At 46.4% G+C, this 18782-nt stretch overlaps 2 protein-coding genes across 5 annotated transcripts in view; both read right to left on the bottom strand.

Annotated features, from left to right (window-relative positions):
- Positions 1 to 4471: 4471 nt before the first annotated feature.
- On the bottom strand, positions 4472 to 7810 carry TMEM265 (transmembrane protein 265). The gene is made up of 3 exons (XM_077907340.1): positions 7366 to 7810; positions 6169 to 6339; positions 4472 to 4965 (listed from the first exon to the last, which is right to left on the bottom strand). The coding sequence occupies exons 2-3, from the start codon at positions 6334 to 6336 to the stop codon at positions 4804 to 4806; spliced, it is 330 nt and encodes a 109-aa protein (XP_077763466.1). The 5' UTR covers positions 6337 to 6339; positions 7366 to 7810; the 3' UTR covers positions 4472 to 4803.
- A 148-nt stretch (positions 7811 to 7958) lies between these two features.
- Positions 7959 to 18782, bottom strand: part of SRCAP (Snf2 related CREBBP activator protein) — a 33793-nt gene continuing 22969 nt past the window's right edge. For all 4 annotated transcript variants that reach the window (XM_077907336.1, XM_077907339.1, XM_077907338.1 and 1 more), the window contains 9 exons: positions 16863 to 17128; positions 16524 to 16726; positions 14324 to 14493; positions 13978 to 14174; positions 13769 to 13883; positions 12831 to 12950; positions 11379 to 11573; positions 11143 to 11226; positions 7959 to 11033 (listed from right to left, as the gene is read on the bottom strand). In XM_077907336.1, the coding sequence (XP_077763462.1) occupies positions 8358 to 11033; positions 11143 to 11226; positions 11379 to 11573; positions 12831 to 12950; positions 13769 to 13883; positions 13978 to 14174; positions 14324 to 14493; positions 16524 to 16726; positions 16863 to 17128 (4026 nt within the window). In that variant the 3' untranslated portion in view covers positions 7959 to 8357. The remainder of the gene's footprint in view (positions 11034 to 11142; positions 11227 to 11378; positions 11574 to 12830; positions 12951 to 13768; positions 13884 to 13977; positions 14175 to 14323; positions 14494 to 16523; positions 16727 to 16862; positions 17129 to 18782) is intronic.

Here is an 18782-nt window from a genome sequence, read left to right as displayed (position 1 = left end):
CCCTGGCGTTCACCTAGTCATTCAATAAATATTTGCTGAGCGTCTAAACGCTAAACTATCAGCAGTAGGGTGGGGGTGGGGTGAGGGAGTCCTTACCTTTGTGGAAGTTATGTTCCAGCAAAAGAGGCACAGAATGAATTCATTTAATCTTCGATCTTAGAAATGTCACCTTGGGATTGCAACCGTATAAGAGAAAAACGAATCCAAGTAACTTTTTAATGGACTACTTTGACTTTATACTATCAATCTAAAAAGAAATTGCAAAGGAACCTTAAACTTAGTAGGCCTACTGTTTAGTAGTATAATGGGATAATTATTCAGAAATTTAGCAAGTGGACATATATATATATATATATATTTGCAAATGAATAAACATTGATGTATTTGGCAGTCAAGGTTCTTACTGTGGGACTATGGAATTTGGGATGGGGAAAGGAAACTTATGACAAATTGGAGGCATGATTTTAAAAATAGATTTAAAAGATTAAATTAGATATTTTCTATCTCTAACCTCTGAAAGAGCTTAGAAGCAGGAACATCTCTGGAGTATAAGCACAACTAGTACAGATACTGATTTCAAAATAACAGTCTCCAGTTCAAGGAACTAGGACTCCTTGGGAGAAATGGCCAATTCCCAGGCTGGAGCAGAGAAAGTATAAGATGAGCCTGGAATAATTTGTACCAGAAAGCAAGTGAAGAAATGTGGGTAGTTATTAGGACACAAGAACCAGGTTGATGCAATTTCCACCAGCCAAAGTCAGGAACAAAAAGAATAATCAGACTGAGAGGGCCATGGGGAGCCTTCTAATGTGCTAGAAACATTCTATTCACGTAGGTAGTTATACCAATGGGTTCATATGAAACATGCACCAAGATACACACTTAAGATCTGTGCACTTGGGACACCTCGGTGGCTCAGCAGTTGAGTGTCTGCCTTCAGCTCAGGGCCTGATCCCAGAGTACCTGGATCGAGTCCCACATTGGGCTCCCTGCATGGAGCCTGCTTCTCCCTCTGCCTGTATCTCTGCCTCTCTTTCTCCGTGTCTCTCATGAATAAATAAAATCTTTAAAAAAGAAAAAAAAAAAAACCTGTGCACTTTACTTCATGTAAATTATACCTCAACCAAATATTTTAAGAAGGATGACAGTAATGGATATAACAAAACGAACTAAAAAACAATCTGAGACCGTATTGGCACTAAAAATTGTAAGAATTTAGGAACAAAGGGCCTTCCACATACTTTCCAATGGCTCTGCAAAAATAGTATGTGTACTTAGAATGATCTAAAACAAATGTGGTAAGAGGCGCTTGGGTGGCTCAGTTGGCTAAGAGTCTGCCTTCAGCTCAGATCATGATTCTAGGGTCCCTTGATAGAGACCTGAATCGAGCCCAGTGGGCTCCCAGCTCAGTGGGGAGCCCGCTTCTTCTCCCTCTCGCACTCCTGAGCTCCTGCTCCCCCTGCTTGTGTTCTCTGTCAAATAAGTAAAATATTTAAAAATAAACAAAACAGACGTGGTGAAATGTTAAAAATTACAAACCTAGGTGAAGAGCATACATGAATTCATTGTACTATTCTTTTATTGTTTAGTAGGTTTGAAAGTTTTTTCAAAATTGAATTTAAAAATAGTTTTGGAACACCTGGGTGGCTCAGCAGTTGAGTGTCTGCCTTTGCCTTAGGGCATGATCTCAGAGTCCTGGGATTGAGTCCCACATCAGGCTTCCTGCATGGAGCCTGCTTCTCCCTCTGCCTATGACTTTGCCTCTCACTCTCTGTGTCTCTCATGAAAAAATCTTTTTAAAAAATAAAAATAAAAATAGTGAGCTTAATCACTATGAGGGAATGGGATAGTCTCCTCTAGTAAACTGAAGCTGCTGATTAATGAAATATTAGCTTTAAAAAATATTTGTTAAAAAAAATCTTTCTAAAATGCGTTACCCTGATGCCCACGCAGGCAGCACCTTACACCAATTAAATTGTAATCTCTAGGGCTAAAGCCCAGACATAGTGCTTTTTAAGGCTCCCCATGTGTTTCTATTGTGAAACCAAGATTAAGAGCCATTGCCCTAGGTATGGCTTCCACCCCGTGTTGTAACTCTAACCTTTGGGGCCAACAATGGATGCTCTTCACTTTTCCTCCCTGGACCACTTTGGAACACTGAAGACAACCATCCTCCCCTTTGATCTTCTCTCTTCCGTGTGCAACAAATATCTCTAATTCCTTTAGGTGCTCTGCTGATCTCTGGATTATGGTGAAATAACCCAAAAATTCAATTCCCCAGGACACATGTACTCCAAGAGACATGTATGAGAATGTCCACAGCAGCAAGATTTATAATACTCCCAGATTGCAATCATCCCAGAAGTCCACCAAGAGAAAATGGATAAATTGTAATATATTCACACAATGGAATAATATACAGTCATGACAACTACACCAAATATTGATGAATCTCACCAACAATGTTAAGTAAAAGAAACCAGACATAAAAAGAATTCTTTGGACTCCATTTATATAATGTTCAAATGCAGGCAAAACTAAACCCATTGTTAGAAGCCAAAATGCTAGGTAGGGGCAGCCCGGGTGGCTCAGCGGTTTAGCACCGCTTTCAGCCCAGGGTGTGATCCTGGAGATCCGGGATTGAGTCCCATATTGGGCTCCCCGCATGGAGCCTCTTCTCCCGCTGTCTATGTCTGTGCCTCTCCCTCTTTCTGTCTCTCATGAATAAATAAAATCTTAAAAAAAAAAAATGCTAGGTATCTGTGGGAAGAAAGGAAGTAGTAGTAATTGGAAGGGGTATAAAAAAGGTTTTGGAGCTTTGGCAATGTTCAATTTCTTGACTGGTGGTTTTCAGATGTCTGCTTTGTGTTAACTTAAAAGCTGTGCATTTGATAAATAAATAAATAAATAAATAAATAAATAAATAAATATTTTTTAGAAAAAAAAAGCTGTGTATTTGTTTTGGATTTTTCCTGTGTTATGATATACTTCACAATTGAAAATATGTTTGAAATATTAGCAAGAGGGCAGCCCCAGTGGCTTAACGGTTTAATGCCACCTTTAGCCCGGGGCATGATCCTGGAGACCCGAGATCGAGTCCCATGTAGGACTCCCTGCATGGAGCCTACTTCTCCTTCTGCCTGTCTCTCTCTCTCTCTCTCTGTTTCTAATAAATAAATAAATAAAATTTTTTTTTAAGATTTTATTTATTTCTTTGTGAGAGACACGGAAAGAGAGAGAGAGGGAGAGAGGCAGAGAGACAGGCAGAGGGAGAAGCAGGCTCCATGCAGGGAGCCTGATGTGGGACTCGATCCCGGGTCTCCAGGATCACACCGTGGGCCGAAGGCGGTGCTAAACCACTGAGCCACCTGGGCTGCCCTAGATAAATAAAATCTTAATAAAATAAAATAAAAAATATTAGCAAGAGGCCCAAGATAAAGGATATGAAAATTCATTTTAATCCTACAGAGCTTCACATCTAGGGCAGAGACTCACCTCCTGCTGCCATCCAACCCTTTCATTCCTTTCTAAACTCTAGAACCAAAGTGTCTGGGTTCAGTGCCAACTCAGCCTCTCATTAGCTATATGACCTTGGATGATTGCTTCCTTAACTATCAAGTGAAAAAAATGGTACCTCCTACTGAGTGGCTCTGAGGGCTGAAAGAGTTAAGAAATAGAAAATGCTTAAGAACACAGCCTGGAGGGACACCTGGGTGGCTCAGTGGTTGAGCATCTCATGACCTTGAAATCACAACCTGAGCTGAAACCAAGAATTGGACACTCAACCAACTGTGCCACCCAGATACCCCACCTTGCTTCTTTTTAAAAGAGATTTTAGGGCAGCCCTGGTGGCGCAGGTTTAGTGCCGCCTGCAGCCCAGGGCATGATCCTGGAGACCCGGGATCGAGTCCCATGTCAGGCTCTCTGCATGGAGCCTGCTTCTTCCTCTGCCTGTGTCTCTGCCTCTCTCTCTCTCTCTCTCTCTGTGCATCTCTATGAATAAATAAAATCTTAAAAAAAAAAAAAAAAAGAGATTTGGGACGCCTGGGTGTCTCAGTGGTTGAGCATCTGCCTTTGGCTCAGGGGGTGATCCTGTAGTCCCAGGATCGAGTCCTGCATTGGCCTCCCCTCCCTCTGCCTATGTCTCTGTCTCTTTCTGTGTGTCTCTCATTAGTAAATAAATAAAATCTAAAAAAAAAGAGAAAAGAATACAGCCTGAAATATAGGAAGCACTCCATAAAGAGCAGTGGCTGCCACTCCTCTTCCTATCGGGCCACACGGTCTCTGGTCATATACACAGAGAAATTGGGGTCTTTCCAAGAAGGGAAACTTCCAGGAAAAGGATAAAAAGAAGACCCCTCTTGGAGCTCTAAGTAAGGGAAAATGCAGAGTCTTGCCACCAGTCAGATGTCCAGTCTGGCTCTCGCCAAGGGCCCAGAGAAAGTAGGGGAACAACAATTAGACAGGAGAGTTTCACCACTAAAAAAGATTTTTATTATAAAACAAATTCTAATAAAATCAGGCCTGGTCTTCAACCCCACCTCTGGGTCAAGGCCCCTAAGATGATGTAGGCTGAGGGAAATAGGGGATGGTGGGCACTGAAAGAACAGAGCAGGCTGGCCTCCCCTCAACAGTCTCAGCTGCTGCCTTCTTTTGGAAAGGTCTAGAAGAGCTCTTCCAAAGCCCTTTGAGAGAGGCACCATCCTTCCAGCCAGGAAGGACCATTGCCAGCCTTAGGCCGAAGCAATGCTGCACTGCAGGATCCAGGAGGTCTCGCTGACTCTCAGCAGAGGCCACCCAGGGTCACTCAGCCTGGGCGATGGCGTAGGAGAGCAGCCACAGAAGCAGGGGGCCCAGAATGAGGACCGCAAGCCAGACGGCAAAGCTGGCCAGGATGAAGCTCCGGGCCCGGGCCCCCCAGTGCACTGCCTCCTCGAACCGGCCTGCCTTATGCCGCTCTTCCGCCTGTGGGGGCAGGTTTTAGGTTAGGTTCTTCCCCTGCTTCTGCCCCAAAGTGCCCACTGCCCCACACCAATCCTCCATCCTTGTCTTGGTTCAAAACCTGACACCCAAACCCCCTGCCCTCCCTTTCCAATGTCTATTTCTCATGCGTCATCTGCAAAGTAAGATTCCCACTCAGCTCTGTGTACTTGTTCAAGTAGCTGTTAACGCTCACAAGATCACATATGGGAAAGTATTTTTCAATCCTCTTATCTCTCATCCTTTTCTACTTATCCCACATTCATTCAGAATTTGGAATCCTTGACAAGAAACTGTGAGCTATCTTCAGTATTTCCCTCCTGTCTAGGTAAACAAAACCCCCTTATTAGCTCAGGCCTCTTCGCTTTCATTATTATGCATTGTTTTTTGGATTTTGACCTGACAAAGCCAGAAATTCTCATGATGATAAAAATAGTTTCTGATCGTTAAAATACAGCTAGGGTTGAGAAAATTCCAGCATGGTATTTAAGTTAGCCTGTGTGGCTTTTCAAAAGTTATATGTGCAGTCTCGGCTAGATGTTTGGAAATGGTGGAACCCTCTCAAAAATCCCAGTATCTTTCGGACCGCTACAGATTGCTCTAGGCGTTGTTCAACTGCTTCAAGTCCTGCCCCTTCCAACCCATCCTCCCTGTAGGCACTGAAATACAAACGAGACCATGTCACTCTCCTCTGCAAAAACTGGAGAGTACTTTCAAGGCCCTTGGGAATCTGGGCCCACTTCATCTGTCACCATTCCTCACTGGTTTAGTCATGTGGCACTAATAGTCCAGGCTTTGTACACATTCCTCCCTTCACCTGGAGTACCCTTTCACCCTTAGTCACTCATCCTTTAAGGTTACTTTCTTGTCACCTACTCTACATACACGTGTATATAATCACACGTACATATCCTCCCTAGCTTTCAGGATACCTTGTTTCCTCCATCACAATACTGATGGGCTGCATTCCATTAATAATTATCCATTTTCACAGTTCTTTCTTTCATTAGCCTGTGTGGGCCCTTTGAGGCAAAAACCATGTCTTATTCTTATTTCTGATACCAGGCCCAGAGCCAAACTCTGACAAGTACTTAGTAACTGTGTGATCAATGTAAATAGATCCAATACACTAAACCATTGCCTGTCTACACCACCTCCCACTGCTCCCATAGGAATTGTATTCCTCACCTTGATGGCAAACACAAGGGCCACGACTCCCAGGCAAGAGCAGCCACAGATAATGCTAGTAGCTGCCAAGTATCGGAGGCGGAGCCAGCAGCATCGGATGGGGGATGGAGAATGAGCAGCTTCCATGTTGCTCACCAAGGTGTCCACTGCCTTCTCCTCGTCCTCCATCACCTGTGGGCGATACAGTCAAGGTACTTGTAAGCCCAACAACTGAGCCATTGGTCTGGCTTGGTCAGACTCCACCCCTCTCTCTGATGTGTCCTTGTGACCTAGTCCAGCTCTCAGGAATGCTGCCTTACTGGGGAATTCCTCAAATGACTCATAGACCAAGAGAGGAAATGTGTGGCCGGAATCCTTTTTTCTCAGCCCCAGATTCTGAGTCTTTAAAGGCAAGCCTGTGTGAACATAGCATTATCTGTATTACTTAACTGTTTTGACAAGTAGGGAAACACAAAATGACAGGTGCATACTGACAAGCAGGAGAAACACATTATCTCAAAAAGCTGCAAGGAATCAAGATTACACAAGTCAAGTGATTTTAAACAGTATTTAAAAGGGCCTTAAAAATTATCTCAAGTTCCTCAGAAGCTGCCCCTGAATACTGAGGGGTCACAAAATGGCACCCCAGCCCTGTATCCCACTTCAAGCAAAGTAGCCATTTCATGTGAAAACACAGTGGATGAAAACACAGGGAGGGGAAAGGACCCGGCTAGGCTCCCTTCATAGTTGAGGAAGCTGAACATCAGGAATAACCTTATCTTCCCAAATCGGGCCTCCTTTGCTAGGCTGACTCCCTGTTACTCTCTCCATTTTAACCCAGGCCACACAATTAATTCAGATAACTCTATGACCTCATAACCCACACAGAAACCTGCATAATGATGCTCTAATCATTTCTCATCTACTAACTTCTCAAATTCTCTTGAGCTGTGGCATCAAACCATCTTTCCACCCTCATCTCCAACCATCCCTACGTCCTACATAGAACCATTTGCAGTTCTCTGAACATAAGCAACAGAGAGTCAAATAAAGGAGGCAAGATAAGCAGAGCACAAAGAATCTCTGCCACAAGGCTGCAGGAGAGTGGGTATGAGGAAAGAACCGATGAGGTAAACATAGTCATTAGGGGGAAAATGCAATGAGAGCATCCAGGGAGTTGAGATCAAAGAAAATGTAAAAATGAACAGGGGCTCTTACCTGTCTATAGGCCTTGAGGGACTGTGAGTTTCGGCTCCTGCCTCAGGTTTGATTTGGCTTGGGTGGAGATGGAGCTGACTCAGGTCTCCAAACCAAGCCCAGGGGTGGGGTTGGGTGGCCAGCCACCACCTGAAAGGCCCCGGGAGCTTGGAAGGGGGTGTGGCTGACTCAAACTAGTTTGGCTGGATGGAGGAAAGCAAAGGTGGGGGGGGGGGGGGAGGATAGAGCAATTGGAGGTAAGATGCCTGCCTTCTGGAAAAGGAGTGAAAGCACCTGAGCAAAGGGGTAAAGCAGGAAAAAAGTCTGAGGCATCAGAGAGCTCTGGGGGAGTCCAGGAACTAAGGGAATAGGAGGAGAGAAAAAAGTATGAGTTGGAGAGACTTAAAACAGAAACTTTAGGAAAAGGAACCCTACCAGATCAGATATGCCAATCTTTCCTCCCCTTGGGTGATTTCTGCCTCAAAGACACATAATTCTGGGTCAGATATCAGGTACTAGGGTTTTGGCAAGAACAAGAGAGAGGAGAAAAATGATGCCCAAGTTCCCACCCAACCCTCCACCAGACCAGAAAATCAGAAGCCTCCTTACGCGGATGCTCATACAGAAACTAAGTTTATTATTTTTTCTTCTTAAAAAAAAAAAGAAAAAAAAAAAACTCATGGTAGAGAGAAGCCCCTCCCCCTTCCCCTAAGGGTGAGGGGCCATGAAAGATAGCTGGGGAATCAAGTACAAGGGGGTGGGGACAGAGACTATCTTGCCACCCTTAACACTGCCCAGCCATGTGGGGTGGAAGGGAAGGGGTTATGTGAAGAGCCCCATTTCCATGACAACCAGTTGCCTACCCCCTACTTTGGTGGAAAGAAGGGAGAAGGCCCCTATGTCTCCCTGGAGGCTTTCCCCCCTCAAAAGACTTCAAGTAGTGGTTAAGAGTCAGGCCTGGTTGTGAAGGGAGAGGGGCCATGGCGGAAAGCCTAGGTGGAGGGGCAGCCCACTCACGTCTTGGCCTTTCGGCCTCTGTGACTAATGGTAGGGCCAGCCAGGTGGGGAGGGGCACTGCTGCGCAGGATGCGCTGGTCCCCTTGGTTAGTGGCCCCACCAAGTCGGCGGGGGCCAGGCCGGCGACGTGGGGTCCCATCTACTTCCTCCTCCTCACCTGAGGCTTCAGCCTCAGACTCCTCTACTGAACCCTCAGGCCCTAGGGGACTTGGGGGCTGTAAGCGGCCCCGCTTTGCCAGCCCAGGACCCCCGCCAACTGGTGCCCCTGCCCGTTTGCGAGGCACCTTCTCAGTCTCTAGTGGGGGGACTAGAGACCCTGGACGCAGCCGGGTCGAACGCAGTTTTGGAGCTAACGAGACCACGGGAGGTGTCAATTCTAACCCGCCTGGCCCGCTATCTGCTAAATCCAGGTCATCCTGAATTACAGCCACCACCATGGACCCTTCACTCTTTCGTCCCCGCATTCCCTCTGCTTCAAGCCGCAGGCGGGCCAGGCGGGTGAGGGGGCGGCTTCCATCCTCATCAGAGGAACTACCCTCACTCTCCCCCTGGCCCTGGGGTTGCCGCCGCCTCCCCAATCCACAGCTCTCAAGGACAGAAGAGCTGTCACGGTCCAAGACAGGGAGCTGGCTGGGCCGAGGTGACGGTGGATTCTTGGGAGGTCGGCCCCGCTTCCGCTTGGGTGGGGATGTTGAAATGGTGAGATTGGTGACAGTGTTGGCGACAGTAGCAGTGGGACAGGCTAGGAGTGGTGGGAGTGGTGGCAGGGGAGGTGGTAGCGGGAGTGGCTGTGTCCGGCTCTCTAAGTTGCCATCCCCTGGAGAGGAAATGGTCCCAGGAAGGGGCAAATCTCGTGCCTTAGGGGGCCGCCCACGCCTTCTTTTCTCCACAGGTGATAGGATGATGGGCTCGGGTCTGTGAATTGGCTGGGGTCCAAGACTAAGCTGGGGTCCCAGGACAGGCTCCGCAACAATAAGGGTCTCGGCCCCAGGGACTGGGTCAGCCCCATTGGTTTTTCCCTTAGGGGCAGATGAAGGTACCTCATCCACCCCTCGCCCAGCATCTGCTGGAGACCTGTTCTTCTTGGGGGGCCTCCCCCTCCGACGTTTCACAGCAGGAGGGGTGATGGCAAGCAGTGCCCCTTCTCCATTCTCTGGGCTGCCCCCACCAGTCACCCCTAGCTCAATGCGACGGCGAGCTATGAAGGGTTGCTGAGTTGGGGTGGGCAGTGTGGATGGGGGAGCAGCTTCACAGGGCCCACTGGTGGGAGGTGAGGATTCTGGCCCTGACATGCTGCGGGCAGATGGGCTTCCTGGGCTGGCACCAGTCTCAGAGACCCCAGGCACTAGGGTGCTGGCAGTTCCCCGCTGCTGTCGCCGTCGCCTCACCAGTTCCTTCTCCTCTACCACAGTCACCAGCCGTCCTGGCAGCTTGCGGAGAACTTTGGGGCCTGGAGGCTGCCCTGGCCGACCAGCCCCCTGACCCCTAATTTCTACATCAGCACTGGTGCGACGCCGAGGGGGCCGGGCAGGTGAAGGACTCTCAGGTGAGGAGGTGGCGGAGGATGAGGTGGATGGGGCTGCGACCTCTGCTGAAACAAGTTCCTGTGGCTTCTCTGGGCTGGAGGTTGGGGTCTGGGCCTCCACCAGCTCTTCTGAGCTCTTGTCAGCCTCCAATGGCTCCTGAAGTAGCTCATCAGATGCTGCTGAAAGTGGGAGATCCAGCCCATTGCTCTCACTCAGACACGAGGGCACCTCCTCACCATCAGGCAGCACTGTGAGGATGGTCCCCTCAGCAGGCTCTGGCACTTCCTGCTCTTGACCGTTGGGGACGCTGTCAGCCTCCAGGGTTGGGCTAGGTGCAGAAGAGGCGAGAGAAAGGTTCTTCTCTGATATAGGCAGGATCTCAACAGCAACTGGCAACAGATCCTTAGGGGGCACAAGAGTAAGCGGGGAAGTCTCGGAACTGGCCATATCAGCCAGCTCCAGGGACTCGGTAGATGCCAATGCTTGTGCACAAAGCTCTGTCTCAGGCCCCAAGCCCAAGGGGAGGTTTGTGACTGGGGGGGAGATGGGCACAGAAGGTAGACCAAGCAGGAGAGGGGAGGAAGGAGTTGAAAGAGAGGTCTGGGTGGGAGGTGGGGTATGAGCTGGTGGAGGAGTACAGGCAGGAGGAGGGGTACAGGCAGAAGAACAAGAGGGAGGAATCTGTGAAGGAGGAAGTGGTGGAGAAGGCAAGATATGAACAGGAAGCATGGTTATAGGGTTTGGGGCTGAAATGGGGATTGGGGCAGGGATTGGAACAGGGATTGGGGCAGGAATTACAGCAGGAGCTGAAGCTGGAGGGGGTCGAGGCCTAGGTGCTGGCCGGGGAACTCTCTCCCTGGCAGGGCTGCAGCGTGGGGGTGTGGAAATGTTGCGGGTATGATGGGTGGATGTGACAGGAGTGTGGTTTGCCCCTTGAGTCTCAGCCCGGGCTCCACGAAGACGCTCACTGACACGAGTCCCTGGCCTTTCAGGGGCCTTGGCCTTCTTACTGCGCCGGTGACTGCCTCCACCAGTCCCACAGGAAACCTCATCCCCAGCCCCTGGCCCCTCCTCCTCCTCTTGGGGTAGGCGGAACACCTCCTCCTTGGCTTGGTCCAGGTCCTTGCGGGCAGCTTCCACTTGCTCCTACCAAGAGAGCCCAAACAGTGGGTGGTCAGAGGGAGGCAAGCAGGGTGGGGAGCGGGTAGAAAGCAGCCACTTCCCCCTTCAATCCCCACCCCCTAGAAATACTCACTTCTGCCTGCTTGAGTTCCTCTCGGCTCACCTCCTCCAGTGAGGCTTCCAGGAATTTCATGGCATAGCGCTCAATCGGGGTCAGCTGTGGGAAGGAGCAGTAGTGATGAACATACAGGTTTGGTAACCGGGGCCCATCACCCTTATTTTCACCAGAGAAGACAGAAGGAGGATCACAAAGTCTAGAGGAAGTAGTTGTGAAGAGTGAGGTTGAGAACTAGTGGGTCCAACACTGACCTGTTCTACAAGGGCAGCAATTTCCTGCTCAGCTCGGGACATCTCTTCATCTTCCACGCCAGGCCGGTTGGCCTCCTCTCCCTCACCAGCGGGAAACCCGTCGTTCTCATTGAATTCTGCCAGCTCAGCCACCTGTTCAGCCTTGGCCTGGGTGGCTGCACGGATATCCTCTTCATCCTCTGCACGACATAGTGCCTGCAAAGATGTGGGGAAGAAAAACCAGGAAAATTAAAGAATCCTACATCCTTTGGTTTGGTTCTGGCAAAAATTAAAGGACAAGTTAACACCAAACCAGGCTTACAACTAAGCTCAACTCCCTTCTCAGCCCTCAAAGTTATCAAAGCAATGCAGTATTCCACAGAGGATGAAACAGATTTCACCTGGAGGCCCCCCAGTAAGAACTGTTTTTAGAAATCTCTAGCTCGGGATCCCTGGGTGGCGCAGCGGTTTAGCGCCTGCCTTTGGCCCGGGGCGCGATCCTGGAGACCCGGGATCGAATCCCACGTCGGGCTCCCGGTGCATGGAGCCTGCTTCTCCCTCTGCCTATGTCTCTGCCTCTCTCTCTGTGTGACTATCATAAATAAATAAAAAACAAAAAAACTTAAAAAAAAAAAAAAAAAAAGAGAAATCTCTAGCTCTGTTTCCTTTTCCATGTAAGTTAGACTAAGATCTTAAAATTTAGATACAAAAAATCCCTCATTCTTTTTTGCACTGAGATATCTCTTGACAACAGACTAACCACACCTGATTTTTCCCATGATGAATATCCAGAAAGGTCACACCGAAGTCATCAAGGGATGCAACCTACGGTGTGCCCAGCAATGAGGAGAAGACACTTGGTAGGGAAAAACATCTCCATGGTACTGTACACCCTGTAGTTCCTAAACATCTTCTTCTGAAAAAATACAAACACCCACCCTTTATCCCCCTCAAATGACAGTAGATTCTCAGATGGGATCCCAGAATCAATCCTTTAAAAGCTCTCCAGGGCACCTACCTGGCTCAGTCAGTAGAGTGTACAACTTAATCTCAAAGATGTGAGTTCAAGCCCTATGCTGGGCATGGAGCCTACTTAATTAAAAAAAAACAAAAAACAAAACAAAAAAACAAAAAGGGCTTCCCAAGTGATCCTATTATTATCAGTCAGTGTTTGTTACTTTCTTCCATGAACAGTTCAGAAAAGTGAAAAGTAAGATTCCAGGCTCAGAAAATTAAGCAGATTTGGCTTAACAGACACATTTTAGTAAGAAGTACTGTTAGAATTCAAACCTATAACCAAGAATTTCAAATCCTGTCTTTCTTCTATGAAGTCTTATGAAACAATAAGCAATCTACTCACAAATATCAAAGGCCAACAGCCATCTGGGAAGCAGCGGAAAACATTCTTTCCCTCTGGAAAACCCACACTGTAACTATTAGCTCTACCCTAGAGATTGCCTGTTCTTTCTTCACCTGCTCCAGGATATGGGTCTGCTTGCTGGCCACAGTCTCTTCCTCCTCTTCAGGGGCAGAGGGCACAGATGAGCCGGATGGCTCTTCCAGGGGCATATCAAACAGCTCTCGGATGGTCTGCTTTGGAGAGAGAGGGAAGTGTCAGCACCAATGCAATGATGGCCCAGATCTATGAGATAATAGCTTAGAAGTAATCAGAATGGGGTGCCTGGGTGGCTCAGTCAGTTAAGCATCTGCCTTTGGCTCAGGTCATGATCCCAGAGTCCTGGAATCGAGTCCTGCATGCATTGGGTTTTCTGCTCAGCAGGGAACCTGCTTCTCTTTCTCCCTCTGCTGATCCCCCTGCTTGTGCTGTTAAATAAATAAATAAAATCTTCAAAAGAAAAGAAAAAAAAAAAGTAGTAGTAATCAGAAATGCCACTAGTGGGACACCTGAGTGGCTCAGTGGTTGAGCACCTACCTTTAGTCCAGGGTGTGATCCTGGAGTCCCAGAATTGAGTCCCACACATCGGGCTCCCTGCATGGAGCCTGCTTCTCTCTCTCTATGTCTCTGTCTAGGTCTCTCATGAATAAATAAATAACATCTTAAAAAAAATGCCACTACTTGAAGAGAAAGATCTGTGGAGGCCAAAACATCCTCTTTATTTTTTAAAAGGTTTATTTATTTTAGAGAGAAAGAGTGAGCACACGCACATGAGGGGAGGGGCACAGGAAGAGAATCTTTCAAGCCAGACTGCCCGTTGAGAGCAGAGCCCACTGCCGGGCTCAATCTCATGACCCATAAAATCACAGCTTGAGCAGAAACCAACAGCAGGATGGACACTTAACCAACTGAACTACCCAGAAGCCCCAGTATCCTCTTTAATAAACAGGAACAACCCCTAGGGACATATAGCAGTTCTCTATGCCTTCCTGCTTAGACTGGAAGATCTTGGTACCTGTTTAAAATAGGCTGTGGTGAAGTTGCCTCCCTCAATGGCCATGTCTCCCAACATTCTCTTCTGATTTGCCTTTTTTAGGATGTTCTCCTCCACTGTCCGTTCACTGATAAGTCTAAGGAATGATGAAAGCCATGTATAAATAGACAAATACATTAATAAAGCCTATCAGTAAAGAGGATGCAAGTTGAGGGGAAACTAGGCAATACCTGTAAATGTGGACATCTCGGGTTTGGCCAATTCGGTGGCAGCGATCCTGGGCCTGCGCATCCATGGTGGGATTCCAGTCGCTGTCATAAAAAACGACAGTGTCTGCTCCTGTCAGGTTCACACCCACACCCCCACTCCGAGTTGAAAGGATGAAGCAAAATATGCGTTTGTCTGCATTGAATCGTTCCATCAAAGCCTAGAGAAAAAGAAAAAAAATATTATCAGGAAACATATCCCCCCCAAACAGACCAAAGGCTTAGTGGGTCCCCTTCTGGAACCCTGAGGTCTGGAAAATGGAGACAGTAGCTGATGTGAACCTCGAAGGGCTGCAGATGCCCAGGTTACCTGTCTCTGTTCAACTCTAGTAGACCCATCCAGACGCAAGTAGAGGTGGCCATGGTAGGTGAGAAACTGTTCCAATACATCCAGCATCCGGGTCATCTGGGTGAATATGAGCACCCGGTGGCCCTCCGCCTTTAGCTGTCGCAACAGCACTGCCAATGTTTGCAACTTTCCTGAAGAAATATGAAGGGGTACAGGGAGCTTGCTATAAGCTGGAATAGGGAGAACACTTAGCACTGGAAGACTGTAGTTGAAAGATAATAAGTGGGGATTCAGGTGGGGATTTCAATTAGCCTAAGAGATCAAAACTATTTAACTTTAGGGATGCCTGGGCAGTTCATTATCTGACTCTTGGTTTCAGCTCAGGTTGTAATCTCAGAGCCAGCTCCAGGTTCCCTCTTCCCCCTCTTCACTCATACACAGGTGTGAACGTCCATGCTCCCTAAAATTAACTAAACCTTAAAAAAATTGTTTTAACTTTATTTTTCTTCCCTTATGGGGTCCCCTCTTCAGTCTGCTTCCGTCTTGGATCTCACTTCTGCATCTAGCCAAGAGTAGGAAAACATATAGACCCTTGGGAGGAAAAAAGGAACCCTTAATGGTGTATAAGCAGGAAGGAAATCCTTAAGTACTACACTCAGTTATGCCAGCTAAAACACAAAACATTCACAGGACAGGCATCAACAACATCTTTTGGCTGTCATGACCTACATACAGGGATTGAAAAACCACTGAGATCAGAACCATGGAAAGAGGATCTTATGAGGTTATCTTTAGTTCAACCTCCCCATCAAACACAGAAACAACCCTGCAATGTTTCTAATAAATCAGTTTGAATGCTTTTAACAAAGACTTTCAATTCATCTACTCTAAATGGTTTCAAATGTTACAAAATTATATTTTTTCAAATGTCACAAAATTATTTACTAAAATACTGAGTACATATATAGTAATAAAAATATTTTTCTGGTTTTTAAAAAAAGATTTATGTATTCCTGAGAGACAGAGAGAGAATGAGGCAGACACAAAGAGAGAGGGAGAAGCAGGCTCCCTGCAGGAACCCGATGCAGAACTCAATCCTGGACCCTGGCATCACACCCTGAGTCAAAGGCAGAAGCTCAACTGCTGAGCTACCCAGGCATCCCAGTATTTTGCTGTCTTATGTTCTAAGACCATTTAGGAAATCTCCAAACATGTTACTATAATAATATCTCTGCAGGGTTGTGGCAGAAACAATTCACTACTTTTCAAAAGATATTCTTACTTAACAGAACCCAATTTACACTGTAGGTACCTGGCAAGGATCCTCTGATCCCAGGGACGAGAAACCCCAAACCAACCCCAACAGATAAATCATGATCAGTCTAAATAAGCCATAGTTCCTCTTTGCCATTTCCCTTTATCAGTGGTTATTCTAGGGATGGGCCTATAGCACAAATTAAGGCAGAGAGTTGTGAAGCACAGTCAATGAGAACTTTCTCCCCACCCCTAAAAGGGAAACTTGCTGAGAGTATTTTATCTCAAGCCCTGCTTCCTGCTCAGAGGATTGCTGTGCTCCCTAGAACTGTGGCAGCCATAGTAAGACCATCAAGAAATACTCAAGAGAATAAAAAGATAAAACCTAAGGATTGCAGAAAGACCAGAAGGTCCTGGGTCCATGAAGACATCAAAAAGCTGAACCAGTCACATACCATTATTCTCAACAAGTAAACAAACGCTCTTGTGGTTAAAACCACTACTGGTCAGTTTTCCATTACCTGTAGCCAAATGCATTCTAACCAACAGGATTCTAACCAAAGACAAGAAGATCCTTGTGTTTCCCCAAAACTATTATTTACTGTGCAGTCTTCTACCACCTTGCACCTTTCCCATGAACCTGAAAACTCTATGCTAGGCTATCTTATTTACCACTGCATCCCAAATGATTAGCAAAATACAATATATACTCACAAAATAATCACTGAATGAACTGAACCACTGAATGAGTTAGCACAAATTTTCAACTTTCATCAAAGTCAAATTCATGAATGCCAAGAATCCATCATAAGGCCTACATTTCTCTATCTTGCCTCTAAGTATAACCTGAAAAACTGTTTAATGAAATTCACAAAAATCTTATATACAGCATCCCTTTGATATGGCAGCCTTGCTAGTAGGAGAGGAAAAAAAAGGTCAAGGGATCCTTACTTAACAACAAACTTACCACAATCATACTGGATGAGCCTCAAGTCAGGGAACTGGGTGCGCATGTTACACACAATACGGTGCAAAGGACGAGCTCGGGGCCAGAGCTCACAAGCCAATTGCTCCTGGAAGGCTGCCTGACGTGGGGCCAGCCAAGGAGGTGGGTGGCAGGCATGCAGGGAAGGGGGAGGTGCCTCCACAGGAGGCATGACAAAGATGAACCTGTGAAGGAAGAAGGTAAGCAGTATAAAAGATGGAACTCTGAAAGGCCCCAGAAGTGCACCTTCACCAGCCCTAACCACTACATCCACTCAGAGGCCCCAAGACCCGCTTCCCATTAGCACTTAGCCCTGCCAACCTCTCAATGATTTCTGACAGCTGGTCTAGTCGTTGCTGGGGAAACAGTACAGCCTGGCGGGCAGCCTCGGTATAAGTCCAAAAGGTGGGGTGGCTGGGGCCAGGAGAACGAGGGCCGATGGGGCTGGCAACAGGTTGGGGCAGGGTACAGAAATCCAGGACTTCAGTCCCATACACAGGTGCCAGGGCCCCATGAGCCTCACTAAGTTGGAAAATCCGTTCCAGGCGTTCAGACCGCTGCCGCTTCCGCTTTTCCTCCAGAGAGTCCTAAGGATGAGAGGAAAAAAAAAACACAGAAAAAGTAATCAGTGTCCTCCTGAAAAACCTGACCATTCCTCCCAGAATTAAGCATAACCTATGGAAACCATAAGATTCAAACCTATATTATGCCTTTAGTAGTTTTCTAAGATGTCAATAATCAAAGTTATTCCTTTCATAATGTTAAATAGCTTCTCTGCAAAAAACAAAACAAAACAAAACAAAACAAAACAAAACAAAACCATGATCTTCCTTCATAGGCTACCAAAACAGAATGCCTAAATCTTCAAAATTAAGATCTGTATATCCAGCAAGCTTGTAAGATCGATGATTTCTGGGAATTTTCCTAAGTAACACCTACTCCACAACATTCAAATTAATTTGCATGCTTGAAGTGGATCCAAAACAATTATTAAAAGCCCTCAAGTCACTGACCAGGATAGAGTGGCTAATCAAATCCACGGCAGGTTTCTGCCAAGGGTCAGACTGAAATGGAGCAGGATGGGAACAGCTAAATCAGACATCTAGGTTTCATCACCCTAAGAGAACAAAGAGGAGTGCCCTTGCAGAGAGAAAATCTGTAGGACTTTGACACCGTCTTTTCCCATCACTAGTGCTTCTGGTTTCACAGGCTATAAAACTACCTTTTTTTCAGCACTTACCACATTTGCAGCTTTACATCTGTATGACTCTTTAATTAATAAGACAGCCTTCTATCCACAAAACTTAACGCCATATAAATTCAAGCCACATCTGACCTTGCTCACTATAATCACCCACTATCTAGCACCACGTAGGCTCTCAATCAACAGCGGATATTAGAATGAAGAAAAGGAGGAGACTGGACCCCAGGAGATGGTCCTGAAAAAAAAAAAACAGTGTCCCAAATCGCCCTCCCTGACTGCTCCCTTAAACTTGACCTCTTAAGCTCATGGTGATCAAAGTGAAAAAGGAAAGCATCCTAGCAGAGCAAGACAGCTCTCAAAAATAGTAGCAAAAGAGAAAATATTTGCAAATCATGTATCTGAAAAGGTATTTATACCCAGAATATATAAAGAGCTCAAATCAGTAAAGCAATCCAATTAAAAAGGGCAGGGATGCCTGGCTGGCTCAGTTGGTACAGCATGCTCTTGATCCTGATCTCAGGATTGTGAGCTCAAGCCCCACTTTGGGTGTAGAATTTACTTAAAAAAAAAAAAAAAATCAAAAAATGACAAAAATAAATAAACGTAAACTGAATATCTAAAATTTCTTTAAAGAAAATACGCAAATGGCCAATCACTGAAAAGATGCTCAACATCATTAGCCATTAGGAAAACCAATCAAAACCCACAAGATATCACTTCATACCCACTAGGATGGCGACAACCAAAAAGACAATAGCAAGTGTTGGCACATATGTGGAGAACCTGGAACCCTTATGTTCTGCCAGTGAGATGTAAAATGGCATAGCCACTTTGGAAAACAGTTTGATAGTTCCTCAAACAGTTAAACATAGTTACTGTTGGACTCAGCAATTCTGCTCCTAGGCATACATCCAATACAACTTAAAACATATGAAAACACAAAATCTTATACATGAATATTTAGAGCAGCCATTACTCACAACAGTGAAAAAGCAGAAATAACTCGAATGTGTCCATCAGCTGATGAACAGATATAT

The sequence above is a fragment of the Canis aureus genome, chromosome 8 (genome assembly GCF_053574225.1).
Source record: "Canis aureus isolate CA01 chromosome 8, VMU_Caureus_v.1.0, whole genome shotgun sequence".
Taxonomy (NCBI): Eukaryota; Metazoa; Chordata; class Mammalia; order Carnivora; family Canidae; genus Canis; species Canis aureus.
This window is presented reverse-complemented; position numbering and strand designations above follow the sequence as displayed.

Coding starts and splice junctions, on each gene's coding strand:
- TMEM265 (XM_077907340.1), bottom strand. CDS start 6,336: ATGGAGGACGAGGAGAAGGCAGTGGACACCTTGGTGAGCAACATGGAA. Junction 4,966..6,168: donor CCCTTGTGTTTGCCATCAAG/GTGAGGAATACA, acceptor CTGCCCCCACAG/GCGGAAGAGCGGCATAAGGC.